Source organism: Rhipicephalus sanguineus, chromosome 3 (assembly GCF_013339695.2).
Source record: "Rhipicephalus sanguineus isolate Rsan-2018 chromosome 3, BIME_Rsan_1.4, whole genome shotgun sequence".
In the NCBI taxonomy this organism is placed as follows: domain Eukaryota; kingdom Metazoa; phylum Arthropoda; class Arachnida; order Ixodida; family Ixodidae; genus Rhipicephalus; species Rhipicephalus sanguineus.
The window spans coordinates 219,238,268-219,257,884 of NC_051178.1; the positions used below are offsets into that span (position 1 = coordinate 219,238,268).

The window sequence follows — 19,617 nt, forward strand, 5'->3', positions numbered from 1 at the left end:
GATATGCATGTCGTGCGCAGATAGCTCCATTGTGTAAGTTGGCTTTCCTGCAGTGCGTTTTCGGAGCTCACGGACGAATGAGTGAGATGCTTTGGAAGTCTCAATCGGTGAACCACGCCCCTGTTGCCTTTCTGGCTTGGCAACCCAGCTGCATGTATTTGCGCCGTCGTACTCCGAAAGCCGGAGGCCCAGATGCCGGCCATGATGAACTCGCAACTGAGATTTTATTGAAAAGAAAAACACATAGATAGAAAAGCACAGCGCCAGCTGCACATCACCTGAATTCACAAGACGCAATCGAACGCACGCTGACTACAATTAACCATGAATTATGTGCGAAGCAGAAAAGATAAAATCACAGGTTCAAGAGGCACAAAACCATTCAAATGGCAGGTAGTGATCGTCTGTCAATTTAGGTGAGGTGCAGTTAGCGCTGTACTTTTTTATTTATGTTTTTTCCTCTCTATAAAATTTCATTATCGAGTATGCGCTTGTCCATTCTGTGTTAGTGTCGCGCTAGCACAAGGTACAGCTATACCAACTGGCCCAAATGTCTGCGTGCGACACATGTCTTTTCCGACCTCCATGCATTGTAATGATGATTGTTTAGGTCTTACGACCCAGAACAAACTAGTAATAAGTGGCGGGGTTGCAGGTCCGAAAACCGCGACATGATTATGAGAGACGCCGTACTTGTGGGCTCCGGAAATTTCGACCATCTGGCGTTGTTTAACGTGCACGTAAATCTAAGTACACGGGCCTCTAGCATTTCGCCTGCCGCCGGCATTCGAAACCGAGAACTTCGAGTCAGCAGTCAAGCATCACTGCATCCGCTGCTCCGGCTTGCGTTGTCATTCGGTACCGTAACTGCCCCGTTGGAATTTCTCTTATCGGCTTTGTAGATAACATTTCTTTAACGCCGCCCACTTGGAGCATGGTTAAAGTCCCTAGATTTTTCCCTGTTCTTCTTAAGTAGCGAAAACCATTGAGGCGCCCTAGGCGAATGTGATTGGGTGCTGCTCGTTTCTTGCTGAAAGTGGCTTCCGGTAGCCATGTTTTTCCTAACACTGGTTGGCCCGTTTTCCTCGTACATCGTCGGCAGAGCCGTGGACCTCGAAGGCGCATGCGCGCTGTAGCGCGAGTGCCTTTTTCTCACTGTCATAAATGCGCACTCTCATAGCACTCTCATAACTGCCTTCTTGTGGCGCCTTGGGGTGCTCCACCCAGTCGGGAAAAGGTATTTTCTGCGCCTCTTATTATTAATTGACGGGGTTTAACGTCCCAAAACCGCGATATGATTATGAGAGACGCCGTAGTGGAGGGCTCCGGAAATTTCGACCACCTGGGGTTCTTTAACGTGCACCTAAACCTAAGAATTCATTCTAAAAAGACAGGGCATGCAAACACGGACACAAGAAAGAAGACAGTACTCTATAAACGCCGACTAACAACTGAAGAAACGCACAACGGCGGAAAAGAAAGAAGGCACAAAAACTTATCGGCGCATGCCCATGCAATAGGCGAACCTATAACTCCGGCACGCGTGGGGGTCTACGTGGAAGATAACTGTTATGCATTTGATTTCATCTTTATGCAAGTTAATCGACGGTTGGCTCACGCATACGCTACCACTATTGTCGATATGCCATGCTTCAATCATCAGGCGTGTTTCAAACTTTCTATGCCTGTACAACCCTGCGCATTCATCGAATTCTGGCGTGCACTTACAACATCGACAATTTAAACATAGAATAGAAGCTAGAACGGCGAGCAGGGTGCGGAATCAGAGACGCATTTAGAGCATCCTCTTCGTTCCGAACGAAAAGAGCTCGATATGGCTCAGCACACGTAGAGCATTGAAGAATCAAAAGCTCACCTCCACTCGTACTTCGTAGTCCACGGTTTTCAATTGCCCTACGCATTACGCATTTCCCAGTAATGTCGGAAGATTCCGTCGCGCACATCAATTCTTCTTTCAGACCACACACACTGACCACTCGCGTGCAACTTCGTGCCAAGTGACGAGCAACTCCTTGTGAAACACATGATATTGCAATTTCAATCATACAGAAACCGCAGAACAACACACGACAGTCGCTTCTTGTCCTCATGTTCAGCACGGGCTGGCGTCTTGGATGGCGATGCGCTTTCCTAGCAGACGACAAGCAGTGACGAACTGATGGGCGCTTGCAGTCACACTGTTTGTAAAGCGTGTGTGTGTGTGTGTGTGTGTGTGTGTGTGTGTTTGTGTGTAAGGGGGGCTACCATTCCCCGCATGGTGTCCAAGGGACGGAACGGAACTTGTTTCCTGCGCGAGCAGCTGTTTTCTCTGCTTTTTTTCTTCTTTTTTATTAGGGCTCGCAATTCGGCTTTAAGCGAAAAGAAGGACTGAGGGGGGGGGGGGGGGGGTCTGTCTTTCTGAATGGCTTGAGGTGAAAAGGGGACCAAGTTTTGTTGGATGCTTATGTTAACAAGAGTCGCTGCGTGCTGTTTTTTCGGCTACATATTTAAACAGTTGCAGTTTGAGAGGTTTTTAAGACAGGAAGCAAAACATAAATAAACGCAAGCTAGCCCAAGGTATTTATACACGCAGACAAAAAAAATAACTACGGTTGACGTTCTGGGAGAACAGCGGCCGCCGCCTTGCAATATACACACGGGGACGTAGGCGACAATCCTAACAGTGTGCCGCTGGCCCGACAGAGGGCGAGAGCAGCAGCGCCACCATACCAGCTCTCGAGGTCTAGATATCGCAAGTTTGTCATGCATGCAAGCATGTACAATCTGGTGTGTATATATATATATATATATATATATATATACGATGCGTGACCTGCTGTTTATGTTCCTCACGCACTCCTGTCATGCCATGCCAATTTTTGTATTATCAACTTAACATAATAGCCGTGAGCGCACCTTGGGCGTGGCGTCTAAATCATACCGTACATGACATGCCTGTCATGATTTGCATGTTGCCATCTGTTATTTATGTATTGACACAGTCACGTCTCGAAATACCAATTTTGGTGTATATCAAGCTAGCGAAACGGCCGTAAGGACAGCATGAGCGTGGCACGTAAGTCGTGTTGGAGGGGAATTGCGCTACAGCTAACTGAGACTTAAGAAAGCTAGAGGACGGACGAGCGTAATGAACACGACAAGCGCAATATTCAGCACGTAAGTCATGCTGTACATGACATGCGTGTCTTTATTTTCATGTTAACTGCTGTTATTTATGTTCGTCACACAGTCACGTCTCGCAATACCAATTTTAGGGTATATCAAGCTAGCGAAACAGCCGTAAGCCCCACCATGAGCGTGGCACGTAAGGACAAACGGGCCGATGCATTAAGCAGAGATTGTTGGAACATAAGAGATCGCTAACAGGAGGCTCACCTTCTGATCTATCTATGCATTGTCGAGATTGTAAGCGCACGCCAAAATTCGATGAATGCGCAGTGTTGTACCGTCATAGAAATGAAGAAACGCACCTGATGATTGAAGCATGGCATATCAAGAATAGTGGTAGCGCATGCGTGAGCCAACCGTCGATTAACTTGCATAAAGATGAAATCAATTGCCTTAACAGTTACCTTCCACGTAGACCGCCACGCGTGCCGGATTGATAGGTTCGCCTGTTGCATGGGCATGCGCAGATAAGTTTTCGTGCCTTCTTTCTTTTCAGTCCATTGTGCGTCTCTTCAGTTGTTAGTCGGCGTTTGTGGTGTCCTGACTTCTTTCTTGTGTCCTTGTTTGCACGCCCTGTCTTTTTAGAATGAATACTTACCAACTAGCTCAGCTCTCTGTTATTCTAAGCTTCATTTCTAGTACTCTGAGCCCTTTTCCATGTACTCCTACTTATCTGAACAATCCTGCCTCTTTGGCTTCTTTAATTACTATTTGTCCTGTCCGTGCTAGAACTTTTTCATGGTTTTCTAAGAATAGAGTTTGCCCAGTTGAAGTTCAACTTTTGTGCGGCTTTCTGCAACCATCTACGGACATGCCAGGAGGATATGTGCCATATTGACCGCGGAATCATGGCGTCAAGTGAGATTTTACCAGGAATACCTGAAGGTCTGTTGCTCAACTTCGCGTGACGATCGCCGCCAGAAGCAGATGTACGCCGACTGGATGAGGGTAGCTAACCAGCATGTGGAATTCATATGGAGGGTAAAACTTCGAGAACTTCAACCATGTAAGAGGAAGATTATTTCTAATGTTTCACCGCAAAATAACTTGCTACTCCTTGGAAGAGCTGCTTTAGATGATAGTCACTACAAAACCCTAGCCTTAGGTGCTAAATACTGTTTTAAGCCGAACCTGAAACCAATAGACGTTTTAAGTTTGCCGCGTACAATCACTAGACTTGTTCCTGAAGAAGAGCGTTCCCACCGCATTTCAGACTGCGTTGCTACATCAAAGGTTCTAATATGCATCTCAAGTGTTCTCATCCTATCCGGCCTTTGGTTAATTACTGTGTCGAAAAGAAACTCAGGCCAGTAATTTCAGATAAGGAAGGTTATTTTGTAATTATGCCGGACAGTTTGTTCTCAGAAAAAGCATAAACAGCCATAGAAAAGAATTTTAGGACGGTAAAACTTAAGCCATCGGTAGTTAGGCAACGTGCTGTCGACCTTTTGTTAAGGCATAATCTTGAGAGAATAGCTTGTAATGTCAAGAAGGCTAAATCACCTAATTTAGAATTGTTTTTTTCAGCCAAAACACATAAGAACGATATCCCATTTTGAGCAATCGTTTCAGAGCAAGGAACCTAGCAAGTCGCTGTATCTAGTTATTTGCAGAACTGCTTACCTCTTTGAGTTTTTCAGACCCTTTTCGTATGCGTAATTCTCAGGCACTAGTCCAGTTCCTCTCAGAGGAGAACCCGGCTGTTGTAAAGCTTTTAGTATGGATATTGAAGAGCTGTATTATTCTTTGCCGCATGAGGACTTGTTAAATTGTGTTCATGAATGTATTAACGAACAAGCGCACCTGACGGTTTTCACCGATAAATGTGGTGTTTCTACCGGGGCATTTCTAGAAATCCTTTCCTTGTATTTAAAGTCGACGCTGGTAGGTTGGAAGGAAGGCGTTTATGTGCAGAAATCAGGGATATGTATTGGTTCTAAGGTTGCTCCGGTTCTTAGTGATTCATACCTTAGCGAGATTGACAATCTTTTGGAAGGCGCCTTGGGTAATTCGGTTATTAAGGTTTTTCGTTATGTGGACGATTACTTGATTTTTTATAGTGGTGAGGACTTGGAAAAGGTGGTAACTTCCGTGAGCGAAAAATTTGAATTAAATGGAGGTGGGCTGAGCTTTATTAAAGAGGTGCCTCAGAATAATGGAATAAAATTTCTAGACATTTCCTTAACGTTCCAGAAGAACCACGTGTGCTGGCAGTATTCTCCTGGATCTTCGAACCGCTGTGAAATTTTTCGTCGAAGCACTCGAAGGTTGTAAAAAACGGCATCGCCATGTCTTGCCTTAAATCAGCCCTCACCAAGTCGTGTGAGCACAAAATGAGTGATAGCTTTAACGCACAGGTTACGCGTCTTTTAGATGTAGGGTATCCTCGTGATGCAGTGGCCGCGGTCGCTGAACGTTTAAAGAAGTCTATTGTGTTAAGTCCGAGCATGGTTGCAGAAAGCGATAGGAAAAAACGTGTCGTAGGTATACCGTACATTCAGTGCGTATCTCACAGGCTAAAGAAAGTAGGAAGTAGATACGGCGTTAATGTTGTTTTCACGGCTGCCAATCAGTTAGGTAAGATTTGTGCCGCTGTGCAGAGGAAGAATGAGCGAATAAAAGACAAGAAGCGGACCGATATTTGTTCATCATCATCAGCCTGTCTACGTCCACTGCAGGGCAAAGGCCCCTCCCATGTTCCGCCAATCAACCCGGTTCTGTGCTTTCTGCTGCCACGTTATACCTACAAACTTCTTAATCTCATCTACCCACCTAATTTTCTGTCTCCCCCTCACGCGTTTTGCCATCTCTTGGAATCCATTCAGTTACCCTTAATGACCACCGGTTATCCTGCCGACGTGCTACGTGCCCGGCCCATACCCATTTCTTCTTCTTGATTTCAACTATGATATCCTTAACCCCCGTTTGTTCCCTGACCCGCTCTGCTCTCTTCCTGTCTCTTAGGTTTACACCTATCATTTTCCTTTCCATCGCTCGCTGCGGTCGTCCTCAATTTAAGTTGAAACCCTCTTTGTAAGTCTCGAGGTTTCTGCTCCGTAGGTAAGTACCGGTAAGATGCAGCTATTATATACATTCCTCTTGAGGGATAGTGGTAGACTACCATTCATGATTTGATAGTGCTTGCCGAATGAGACCCATCCCATCCTTATTTCTTCGAGTTATTTCACTCTCATGGTTCGGCTCCGCGGTTACTACCTGTCCTAAGTAGATGTACTCCTTTACAACTTCTAGTGTCTCGCCCCCTATCGCAAAGCGCTGTTCTCTGCCGAGATTGTTCCACATTACTTTAGTTTTATGCATATTAATTTCAGACCTACTCTTCTACTTTCCGTATCCAGTTCAGTAATCATGAGCTATAAGTCGTCTCCCGCGTTACTCATCAATGCAATGTCATCAGCAAATCGCACGTTACTGAGATACTCTCAATTTACTCTTATCCCTAATTATTCCCAATCTAGGGCCCTGAAAACCTCCTGTAAGCACGCGGTGAATAGCATTGGAGATATCGTGTCTCCCTGTCGTACGCGCTTCTTTATTGGGATTCTGTCGCTTTCTTTATGAGGACTATAGTGGCTGTGGATCCGCTGTAGATTTCTTCCATTATGTTTATATAGGCTTCGTCGATGCCTTGATTCCGCAGTGCCTGCATGACTGCTGATGTCTCCACCGAATCGAATGCCTTCTCGTAATCTATGACGGCTATATATAGGGGTTGGTTGTATTCCGCGCATTTCTCTATCACCTGATTGATAGTATGAATATGGTCTATTGTTGAGAAGCCTGTACGAAATACTGCCTGGTCCTTTGGTTGATTGAACTCTAATGTCGTATTAATTCTGTTAGCAATTACTTTTGTAAATAGCTTGTAGACAACGGACAGTAAGCTGATGGGCCTGTAATTTTTCAGGTCCTTGACGTCTCCTTTCTTATGGATCAAGATGATGTTGGTATTCTTCCAAGATTCTGGTATCCTCCCCGTTCAGAGACACTTCGTATACAGGGTGGCCAGTTTTTCTAACATAATCTCTCCACCGTCTTTCAACAGGTCTGATGTTACCTGATCCTGACCAGCGGCTTTGCCTCTTTGCATTCCCTTTAGGGCTTTCTTTACTTCTCCTGTCAATACTGGTGGGATGTCAGATTCCTCTGGGCTATTAGTGCTTCTTACGTTATCATCCTTACTGTCTCAGCTGCTGTACAGATCTCTGTAGAACTCTTCCGCTACCTCAACTATTCTATCCCTATTGGTTGTGACCTTGCCTTCCTTGTCCCTTAATGCATACATCTGATTTCTTGCGTATGCACAGTTTTGTCTTCATCGCTTTGAGGCTTCTTCCATTCTTTAGAGCATGCTCAATTCTCTCCATGTTGTACTTTCTTATGTCGGCTACTTTACGCCTATTGATTACTTCGAAAGCTCCGCAAGCTCTATTTTGTCTGTTGCATTTGAGGCTTTCATGGCTTGACGTTTCTTAATGAGGTTTTTCGTCTATTGGGATAGCTTTCCAGTGTCCTGTCTAACGACTGTACCCCCGACTTCCACTGCACACTCCTTAATGATACCAGTCAGATTATCATTCATTGCGTCAACGCTAAGGTCGGTTTCCTCGGTTAAAGCCGCGTACCTATTCTGAAGTGAAACTGAATTCCTGTACTTTCCCTCTCAGAGCTAGTTCATTAATCGGCTTCTTGCGTATCAGTTTCTGCCGTTCCTTTCCTCAAGTCTAGTTGAATTCTAGATCTTACCATTCTATGGTCACTGCATCGGATCTTGTTAACTACTTCCACATCCTGTACAATGCCGGGTGGCCACACATTATGAAGTCTATTTCATTTTTAGTTTCGCCATTAGGACTCTCGACGTCCACTTACGAGCAGCCCGTTTTCTGTAGAAGGTATTCAAGATCCGTAAATATTGCGTTCGGCGAACTCTACTAATAACTCCCCTCTCGCGTTCTAGAGCCGATGCCATATACCCCAACTGCGTGATCTCCAGACGCTTCTTGCCTACTTTTGAATTAAAGTCGCCCATCAATACAATATACTGTGTCTTTACCTATTCATTGCTGATTGTACGTCTTTGTAGAAGCGTTCAACCATTTGATCATCTTGGCTGGATGTAGGCGGTACACCAACAAATTCACTGATTGCCGTACGAGTGTGGTGTATAAGGTCCCTTTCAGCGCGGCCGCTTATACGTAGGACAAACGGGCCGATGCATTAACCAGAGATTGTTGGAACATAGGAGATCGCTAACAGGAGGCTCACCTTCTAATCTATCTTTACATTGTCGAGATTGTAGTGCCCGCCAAATTCGATGAATGCGCAGTGTTGTACCGTCATGGAATGAAGAAACGCGCCTGATGATGAAGCTTGGCATATCGAGAATAGTGGTAGCGCATGCGTGAGCCAACCGTCGATCAACTTGCCTAAAGATGAAATCAATTGCCTTAACAGTTATCTTCCACGTAGACCGCCACGCGTGCAGGATTGATAGTTTCGCCTGTTGCATGGGCATGCGCAGATAAGTTTTCGTGCCTTCTTTCTCTTCAGCCGTTGTGCGTCTCTTGGGTTGTTAGTCGGCGTTTGTGGTGTCCTGACTTCTTTCTTGCGTCCTGTTTTGCACGCCCTGTCTTTTTAGGAATGATACTTACCAACTAGCTCAGCTCTCTGTTATTCTAAGCGTACCTGCCATCACAGAATTGGACGGATCTGGCTTCATGCCCTATGCAAGATGGATGTGAAGCTGTTCTGTAATAACACTGAGAGCTACTCGCAGTGAAAGTAGTCGTACGAGCTTCATGTGTAAAGTATCTGCTGCGGCTCTAATATTCGAGGCGGCTGATGCGTGCGGAAAAGACGTTTCTGCTGTATGCGAAACATAGAGTGGCGCATGGCCAATATTGTAAAAACATCGCTCAGAGATCACCATGTCGGGCCTTTGGGCCCTTATTTGCAGCACTCACTGAAAACCCGTTGAAGCAGGCGCCAGGTTAACACACGCTGCATTGGCCACTGCGCGTGAAGCGCGGCAGCGTTGAAAAAAATCACAGCATATCCACGGGGTGAATGATGATGAGTGGGGCGAAGCTACGGAGAGAATCATCTGTAAACCGTGAAACTCTTCCGTGAAATGCGCCCAGTACATAATATAAAGAGTGTGAAACATCGTGTATATATTAAACATCAAACTTTTATTGTACTGTTGGTTACGTGGTCCCTTCATTATCACTTGTGATCGGTGAAATGCAAGGAAGAGTCCGCTCCCGAGCGAAAGAGCGCCAAGAGCGACCGCATTCCCCGCTCGCCCTGTGCGAATTAAAGGCAAGGCTAGAGGGAAGACAGGACGCGCGTTCCACGACGCGAGGTCGGTAGCATGCCCAACGAAAGCCAACGGAACGCGATCGTGCAAGTGCTCCGGCTTCGCATCGCCTCATGGTTCCATTTAGCGTCCCAAAACCAAATATATTGCTCAAGGTGTGCCTTGCGTTTTTCGTAGAAATAATTTCTTTATCATGTACATTAAGACGAAAAGTTCACTAGAGTGTATCGCCCGCAAAGTATGTCTTTTAGTGTGATTTAACTCTCGTACGGCAGGGTCCTCGCGCCGTTGCCGGTCCACCTCGCCCGTTGACGATCGGGCGAGGTGGCTACATATAACTACTACTACTACACTTTAAGAAAAACATCTGGCGTTCTTTCGTTCTGCTTTTACAAAACATCTGGCGTCTTTCGTGGTTTATTTCATCAATCAACGGCGTTTTGAACAAAATTTTATTGTTTAATCACGCACAGGAGAAATCTCACCAGGCACTACCTTGGAGGTAAAACAATGGCTGCTAATGGCAATGAGAGACAGAAGAAGTCGGCTTTTAGCTAACACTTACACTTCTACTTCTACTAACGTTTCCTACTGGAACATGCCAATGGCTGCTAATGGGGAATGAGAGACAGAAGAATTCGGCTTTTAGTTAACGCGCACGCTGCGAATTTTTTATTGTTCAACAACGCACAGGAGAAATCTCCCACCGGCACCACCTTGGAGGTCAAAGCGTAAGACTTGTTACTCACTACTACGACCACGACGACTACGAGGGACGAACGGGTGCCGCCTTAAGGAGCTTCGCCCCTAAAAGACCACAGGGGGGCGGGGCAGATGGACGCTGGGCGATAAGAAAGGAGGAGAGACTAGCCCGCGGGCTTTTTGGCGAGGGCGCCAAGGGATGCAATGATGGTTGCGCGACGCGTCGGGCGTTTCCTCCGCGAGCGCTGCAGAGCGGGGGCCACGGCGGTTTTGGGCGTCCGCTAAGGCGAGCCGTTGGCTCGTCTTCGATTGCCAGTTGAGTGTGAGTTCGTTTGCATACCGGGCTTTATGTTCGCGTCGTACGGTCCGTGGTTAACTGCCAGTCTGCGAGGATTGTCCGTTCCGGGCGTTTGGTCCATTTATTGTACGCGGTTGTGCCGTGATATGCCGGCATTGAAGGCTTTGTGAGATTGGTTTGAGTCGTGAATTAAAGCGGTCTTTGTTCCTAGCGTTGCTGGCTCTTTGTCGTACGGATTGTGGCTCACGGACCCCCCTGAGCGGAGGTGGAGGCCTTTAACCTTTACAGCGTGGTGCGATACGACGCAGCAGGGGTCGCCGAAAAAAGTTGCAGACGGACACGATTAACGGCGGCAGATTGTGCATTGGGTCTCAACAGTGCGGTATTAAGCGCCTTTGGGGTCGTATTTTATTGTCTGCATTCATTCGCGCGGTGTCCTCGGAGGTTAGGAAGATCATGGCGGCTGACGCCGACTGCGTATGAAAGGTGGTTGAGTGAGGAGGAAGTTGTGGATACTTAAGAAAAACAGGGAAAAATCTAGGCACTTTATGGTTAGCAGTTTGCGGCGCCAATTTTACGACTGTACTGTGGCCTTGATGAGCAAGCCATGATTGCCGTGCGACCTAGAAGTTGTCACGTTGTGGAAATACGGCGCCAAATGTGACACCGTGAAAACACGGCTCAAGGCTTCGCTGAAAGAAAACTCGGCTTTGTTCGGCAAACAATGGTGTCCGCCAAACACGCTCACCAAGGTCGACCAGCGCTAAACGCGCGCTGCTTGTGACGCGTCGACAGCGAGTTTCCATTGCACTACTCGAGGAAGCAGCATTTCAAAAGGTTTTCCTGCAATTTCCTCTCAACAAAAGTTAGGTGCTTCTCCGTTTTTTTCTCACAAGGTCTTCCGCCTCGAATCTGGACTTGCCTTTCTATCATGTACGCTGTTTTTGAAGCCCGTTCCGTTGACACGGATCGTTCGCTGAAATAAACCGCACTTTTAAACAGTTTGTCAATGCTTCAAATAAACCTGAGACTAGCGCCGGCCACACGACCATTTGCGACTGGCGATTCAAAAGCGACTCCACTTATGCGACGACCTGTTCACGCAGAATTTACATCTGCTCCCCTTTGATTGGTCAAGAGGTGTGCGAATGCAGTCGTGAGACTGAAAAATGGAGCAACGAGGGACGGAGCCAAAGTAGCCGCTTTGCGATCCCTCGCTTTGCGGCCAACTTGGTCGCGCGACCGGAGCTAGTCGCAAACGGAACGAGCCTTAAGGACACTAAGAGAAACAATGAGTTGATATTTAGATTGATAAAGTGTGCTCGGATAACTCTTGTGTAGTTTATTTCACCACCATAGGTTTATTATTAGAGCAGAAAACCCAAGTTCAAAGTTTCATTTTTAAATTTCGCGCCGAACACTAATTCGTGACGTAAAAGGTTTCAAAGAGCATTTAACGTATTTTGGCGCCACTGGCTGTACTAAATTTCCACAAACTCGTTATGTCAAGTCTCTGGTCCCCTGAGAGGACAATGTACTTCGATTTAACCAATTAGAAACTACGCAGGGCCAACCAGGCGCCGTCAAAAATATGTGACGTCACGGCAAATGGTGCGGGAATTCCAAGGTGGCGTCGCCACCTGTATTTTCTTTTTGCGCGTTTTCTCGCTTCTTAAGCGTCTTCTCGCAGCAAACGTGGTGTTTTTGGTATCGTGGAAGACTACTTTACTAATGCGAGAAAAATCGTTTTGGTCTTTAGTGTCCCTTTAAGGCTTATTGTGTAGGCGTCTTCACACGCCTTGTCAGCATCAGTGAGAACGCCCTGGTCTACGTAATACAAGCCGTGGTGTCGCAGCAGGATAAGCTTCAGGACGTGGGCTCGATTCAGGGGCGTAGCCAGAAATTTTTTTCGGGGGGTTCAACCATACAATATGTATGTTCGTGCGTGCGTTTGTATGTGTGCGTGTATATATACCCAAGCAAAATTGAAAAATTTCGGGGGGGGGTTTGAACCCTGGTTCATTCCTGGCTGGCTTTCGTTGTGGGCGAAGTGCGCGAACACTTCCATAGTTAGAGGTCGCGTGCACGTTGAAGAATCCCGTTGTCCTTTAGCGTGTATCACGGTCTCGGCGCATAACGGCCCAGAAATTATTGTTAGACCGTGAAATAGAAAATTGTCAGTTGTAGCACAAACAGCAAGGAATCTCAGAAGGTGAGCTGAAAAAAAGAATTCGTGCGGGCATTGAAGCCGGGAGCAGCGGCAGGCCGGGACCAAGGCGGACAACTCGAAGCACATGGAAAAAACTGAATATGGCCATTACACTGCAACACAGCGTCTTGGAGAGGACAAAAGGAAGCAAAAATACACTAAAGTGATAAATTGCTGAAGAATGATGAAACATCTACCATGTACGAGGAACGATATGCGCAAAACACATGAAGGCAGCGGCTAATAGTGAGAAGGGTAATTCCTTTGCAGGGACGGCCTAATGAGTTTTCTGATTCATGTTGTCACTGCAGCGGCTCTTGCACTACTTGCTTCTTCTTAATCTCCGCGTCGGAACGAGCGCACAAATAAATAAAGTAAACCTGGAGCGCGTGGCCGGGATGCAGCTCGTGACATAAGGTATTCTCCCCCAAGTGTGACAAATATGGGGTGGAATTTTATCGTACTTACCGAGGAGCCTTATTGTTAACAAGTAGTGACTGAGGTAATTTGACTGGTAACACAGTTCGTAGCCGTCTTCAGTCAGCCTAACCGCTTTGGAGTCTGAAACAAAGGAGAAATAAAAATAACTTTACACTTTGTAGCTTGGAACGCTGGTCATGGAAAAAGAAAATAAGGCAAAGCACATCAACTCCTATGCGACATATGAAGGCCAGCAAGCATGTTACTTATAGCTCCTGTTTATTGCTGACACGAAACAGGCTAGGATTTGCCGGTTATATGGGTAAAAGCAAGCATTCAAGCTTGAAATGTTTTCGCGAGGTGACAGGGCTGGGCCACACGACAGGAAGCTCAAAGACGAACTCCACGGCCACGGAACGGCCTCGAGTTCGTGGGCCCACATTTGCCGCTTACTTTTCTAGACTCAGTGGCGTGCAGTTGGGGGTGAAACCCTGGAACGCAATGAGCCGGCAATGAAAGTCCCAAGAATCATTGGCACACCGACTTGAGCTCTCTGCGTCAACCGTGTAACTTATTGCAAGACTTTAAACGCACAAATCGCTACAGATCGCAGCGGCTCAGACGAACAAGTTTTCAACTTCCCGCGCTCGTATTTGCACGCCCTGTCTTTTAGAATGAATACTTGCCAACTAGCTCAGCTCAAGAGTGGTAAGCTGGGCTAGTTGGTATGTATTCATAATGATAAACGGCGCGAAAAAACCATACACAAAAGGAAAGAACAACACGGGACGAGCGCTGGAACGATGCTCAGCTCTCTTATTCTACGTAGCATTGTGCCATGATGCGTAGCACCGGCGACCGATCTGATTGGACATGTCCAGTCTGACAGCGAACAACGTCTGCTTGTGTTACAACGTGCTCCTTGTTGGCGTGAGCTGCGCTGCAGTGTTTTTGTAGCGTTAGCTACACTTGCCTAGCCACAGCAGGTTTCGCGGGGGTCATCATGAGCCGTGCTGCGTATGCGCGCGCGACTCGCCGCTGCTGCTCTGCGCATTCGAGAGGGGCGACGTCGTAGCCATGGCGCGAGCAGCTATTAGATACGAAGTATCTTAAGGCGGAGCTCAATCCGGTGGTGGTGTGCGGCGTGACCGCCCTTACTGCGCATGCGCATACCCTCTCCATATACGTCCTCTCCACTCCCCCTCACCATTCCCCCTGTCATCTACCGTCTCCCATTTTTCCTCTCCACTCACCTTCTCCCATTCCCCTCTCCACCCACCCTCCCCACTGTCCCTCTCCCATCCCCTCTCCCATTACCCTCTCCACTTCCCCTCTCCCCTCCCCCTTTCCACTCTTCCTCTGAAATGCGGGCTAGACATGCCGAAATTCTCTCCTGCGCAACGCCGCGATGAGCTCGAGCGCATGCGCGTCCCCTCCCCTTCTCTCTCCTCTCCTACGCTGCCCCCTCTCGCCCGCCTGTCGACCGCGTTCCCCGCTCGCCCTGTGAGAATTAACGGCCAGGCTAGATGGAAGATACGACGCGCGTAGCCTCGCTCTTCGCGTTCCACGACGCGAGCTCGGTAGCATGCCGAACGAACGCCAACGGAACGCGATCGTGCATGTGCTCCGGCTTCGCATCTACTCATGGTCCCCTTTAGCGGGAGATGGTGTATTCGCCTTCGTTGTGCAGTCGCCGTCTGACAGTGCGCTGGTGCCGCTTGATAGCGCCTCTGACTGGCGTTTGCAGGTGGGTACCGCCATGGAGAAGGAGAGCGCAAATGCTGCTCAACGGCGCAGAAGAGCCAAGAAGCTTATGTCATCGGATCCCGAAGTAGTCGCCTGGCAATTAGCGCTTCAGCGTAAGAAGAATGGACAGAGGAACGCTAAACATGCTGCGGAAAGCTAAACGTGCTGCGGAAATCTGGAAAGCTCAGAATAATCAGCTGAACCTTTGCTAACGCTACGTATATCCTGGCATAGCCGAGCTAGGCCACTGCAAATTTTAGGGGCGAAGCTCCTTATAGCGGCACCCGTTCGTCCCTCGTAGCGTAGTATGTAACCAGTCTTACGCTTTGACCTGCAAGGTGGTGCCGGTGGGAGATTTTTCCTGTGCGTTGTTGAACAATAAAAAATTCGCAGCGTTAGCTAAAAGCCGACTTCTTCTGTCTCTCATTCTCATTAGCAGCCATTCTTTACCTCCAAGGTAGTGCCTGGTGAGATTTCTCCTGTGCGTGATTAAACAATAAAAATTTTGTTCAAAACGCCGTTGATTGATGAAATAAACCAACAAAAGACGCCAGATGTTTTGTAAAAGCAAAACGAAAGAACGCCAGATGTTTCTAAAGCAAAACGAAAAGACGCCAGCTGCTTAACGAAAGACGCCAGATGCAATGGTTTTCTAAACAATGAAAATTCACAGCGTACATGTAAAATTAAAGTGCGCTGCAAGTCGTCATAACTCATCGAACCTTTAGTATAAACGCGCCCGATCTCACGTCGGTGATGATGTACTGGGCAGAATTCACGGAAGATTCACGGTTTACCGATGAACCTCCGCAGCTTCGCCCACTCATCATCATTCACTCCGTGGATATGCTGTGATTTTTTTTCTCGACGTTTCTTTTCTCAGACACCATGAATTTCGCGAGCTAAGTGGCGTGCCGCAAATCTAGGCATTGGTGACTTGTAAAGCTGTGAGGTGGCGCCTGGCGAGCGGAGCTCGTCCCTGTGTCGTACTCGCGTTATCCGATGAGCGCCGTGATCCGCACATCACCCCTGAAGGCACATTGCCCGAGCTTATCGGCGACTGTTCTGAAATATTGTTAGTTTGTCCGCATGACCTTTGCAGCAGATTTTTTTTTTGCGGTACAGGAGAATAAAATAACGGCTGGAAGTGTGGAGGCACATGGCATAGCAGATGTCAATCCCTGTTGCCGGTGCTGATTGCGGAGGCCACGGAGCTTCCGTCGCCAGTGATGGCTGGGCGTTCAATGAGTTAAGGAGGCAAGACTTTGCTGATGAGGAGAGTATACGTATAATTCCCCATGGGTGCCTTGGTGAGTCACTTAACTTGCTCTGCGAATGGTTGGATGATGCTGTACCCTGAACACTGACAAAAGAACCGTTTCAGGGTCCCTTTCTTCTAAACTCGTGCCCACGCATTTCTTTGAACATTGTTTCTTTAAGCACTATTGCGTAGAGCGCGTCGCCGTCGCTGCTGCTTTCAGGAGTTGCGGTGTCTTTCAGAGAGCGCTGAGTGCAACCGAGGTGCTTGACTGAAATGACGTCACCGTGTTGCTGCTGTGAGGCGGTTGCTCGGAATCGAGATTCAACTTCTAGGTTGCTTCAGATCAACAAATGGAAGTTACCAATAGCGATTCGCTTTCGCTTTCCTTCAAGAAACGCAAGAAATCATATGCTGAATGGACGACAGCTGTTGACATCATTTTTCGCCGTCTGAGTCACTCATTTATTTATTTATTTATTTATTTATTTATTTATTTATTTATTTATTTATTTATTTATTTATTTATTTATTTATTTATTTATTTATTTATTTATTTGTTTGTTTATTTATTTACTGAATACTGCGGTCGAAAGACCATATCGAACCATTTCGGATTGGTGGTTACGACTTGTGACGTTGACCCTCCAAACATCGATGGTAACTATCGCCGGGCCACCACACTTTGATAACAAACTAAATGATAGAGCAAGCTTGGTTTGAACCCGAAGGCAAGTTGAACTGCGATGGCGGGTAACTTAACCACTGGGTTACCCGTCCACGCTGGCAAGATGTGAATGTATTTGAATAATATGACTGCGTTGTACTAACGGTGTGAAACAAACCAAAAAGGAGAACGCTTTCTATGAAGGCTTCGCTTGGAGAGGAACAAAAACCCTCGATAGGATAATATGTCATGCGGACATGAACACATCAGCAAAATTGCGAAAATTTAGTACCAAACTCGCGTTTCGGTGGTCGCGGGGTCTGAGGCCCCGGGGCTGTTCCAGACGACAGACAACGTGCTCTGTCTCATAAGCTGGCGTGGAAGGTGCAAGCAAGGCACATGCTCGAGCAGCAAAACATAATTCTGTTTGTAATATAACTGACGAGGTTAAGACGTTTTAAATGCGAAGCATTTCTTAGCGAACCTCAGGCACTTTGGCCGTTTCTATCTACGTATATCTATCTATCTATCTATCTATCTATCTATCTAGCCGCCTACGGCTGGGCGCTCTCCCCGGTCGTCTCCATAACTTCTATTATACCAAAATTGCCCAGCAGGCGATCACTGTATGGCGAACACGATTCACTGGTCATGACATGAATAACGCAAAATACCTGTCGCGTACGTCATGAAACCCTTTCTCTCAGTCATGTGTGGCACATACCCGCATACCAAAGTTCACGTTATGCGGGCATGTGCCACAGTTGATACAGAGTCTCAACCAACACAGTAACCGCGAAGACAAACACATGGACACGCAAGGAATGTGATAATAACAATAATTGTCGGGGTGTTATGCTCAAAACCATGATCTGATTATGAGAGACGCCGTAGTGATGGGCTCCGGAAATTTTGAGCATCTGGTATTCTTTAACGTGTACCGAGATCGCACAGTACACGGACATCTAGCATTTTGCCTCCATCGAAATTCTACCGGCCTCGGCCGGGATCGAACCCACGACCTTCGGGTCAGCAGCCGAGCACCTTAACCGCTACACCACCGCGGCTGACGCAAGGAAAGCGAGGAAGCTGAATACAGGACACCCCTGGAAGACGCTCAACTACCATCCACTCGTCCTCGTGGTCCGCAACATGGACCACGTGGATTACGCAAAAACCGGGATCAATGCTTCCTATAATAAATTTGCCCAGAGAACCAGGCCTCTCATGATTACCGGTGACTTCAACATTGATTTTTCAAGACCCAACAACGCCTTGTTTTTCTACTGCGTGAAAGACGGCATGGATGTGGACAGGGCATCAAAAGACCTTGCTGCCACGTCCACGACAGGAGACACCATTGATCCTTTCATTGTAAGAGGCATCCAGAATTTCTCCCAGATGTACTATATCTCGAACTTCACTACACTTAGGCCCCTCGTAACCGCGATCACGAACGGATCCGATTAACAAGTCCGGTCCAGCTGTTGGTGCTTACTGATCAAGGTGATGATCACCTTGTTCAAGAACTGTCAAGAACCCCTTTGACACATGCCCACGTGTTCGTGAAACGTGCGTGCGTTCTCCTTCATAACGCACAAGTATAACAACTGTAACAACTGCAACTGTGACTGTAACGTACGTGCAGTGCACCTGCGCGCGCCACTCGGCTTTGTATATATCTAAGGTAACTTTCCTGCATGAAGCTTAGTTGCGAGTAACGCCTGTCCTATCCATCTGTGTTACTTCTTTGTCTTGTTAGGATTCGCGCTATCCAGTATCGAAGCATATAAGCACTACATATCAGCTTACCGCGTCTTGTGTTGGTAACACCCATTCTGCTGTTGGCATCGTTACGCAACTGGATGCAAACAACTAGTTAAATAATACATGTGCGACTCTTCAACATATGAGTGTGTGTATGCCACTTCCACATTTCTCTAGCATCATTCTGTAACGTTTCGCTAAATGTGAAAACTTACGTCACAGTCATCATCCCGCGCATGCTTCGCATAACATCGATTCCCACGGTACGAGGGATCTGGCGATTTTTTTTTGGCATGTGCTACGTGACAGCGATACTTAATATGCTAATTACGGTTCGCATGTAATTTTTTAATTAATGCATCGGCAACAGCTAATAATTGTAGCGGCGAGGCAACATGGCAGCGACTATGCAGAAGCCACCGGCTGCTTGCCCACTATCTAGTTAACAGAAATAACACGGTGGAAGCATCTCGCACTGGGGGCAGATGCAAACAGCATGCAAACAGCTGTATTCGGAATGAATACAGCGATTTCACTGAAATCGAGGCCAACTCGAAGCGCCCTTCGTCACTCGACCTGCGCTCGCCAAGCGCGTTTTCACACGTGCTACATGTTTCTGTGAGCCAGACTGATTCGTTATTTTTATTTCAGTAAACTGTGCGATTTACAGAAAATTGCCTATGACGTATAATGATTACAGCGTGATTAGGTGCGAGATTTTGCTGACGGACGGCGCAGGGGTACCTAATGGGCCCCTTGCGGCTTCGGTCCGAGGCTCGTACAACTGCTGCCTTCTAAGAGGGCCGTCGCCGTAAGACTTCCCTACGGAGTTTGTTTTATGGACCTGAAGGAAGTTGCGTCGTGTGGCGGGAATATCATAAAAGCACTTAGCAGCATGTGGATTACCGTTTATCGGCAATGTGTCTGTGTAGTCATACCAGCTCCTGATTGCCTCATAACTTCTAATTTCGTCGGAAATGTTCGGGACTATTCTACCATGTACACAAAATAAAATGTC

At 47.1% G+C, this 19,617-nt stretch overlaps 1 protein-coding gene across 1 annotated transcript in view; it reads right to left on the reverse strand.

Annotated features, from left to right (window-relative positions):
• The window catches only part of LOC119388314 (retinol dehydrogenase 12), a 187,807-nt gene that overhangs the window by 117,236 nt on the left and 50,954 nt on the right, over window positions 1-19,617 (reverse strand). The window contains exon 4 of the mRNA XM_037656014.2: window positions 13,210-13,302. Within this exon, the coding sequence (XP_037511942.1) occupies window positions 13,210-13,302 (93 nt within the window). The remainder of the gene's footprint in view (window positions 1-13,209; window positions 13,303-19,617) is intronic.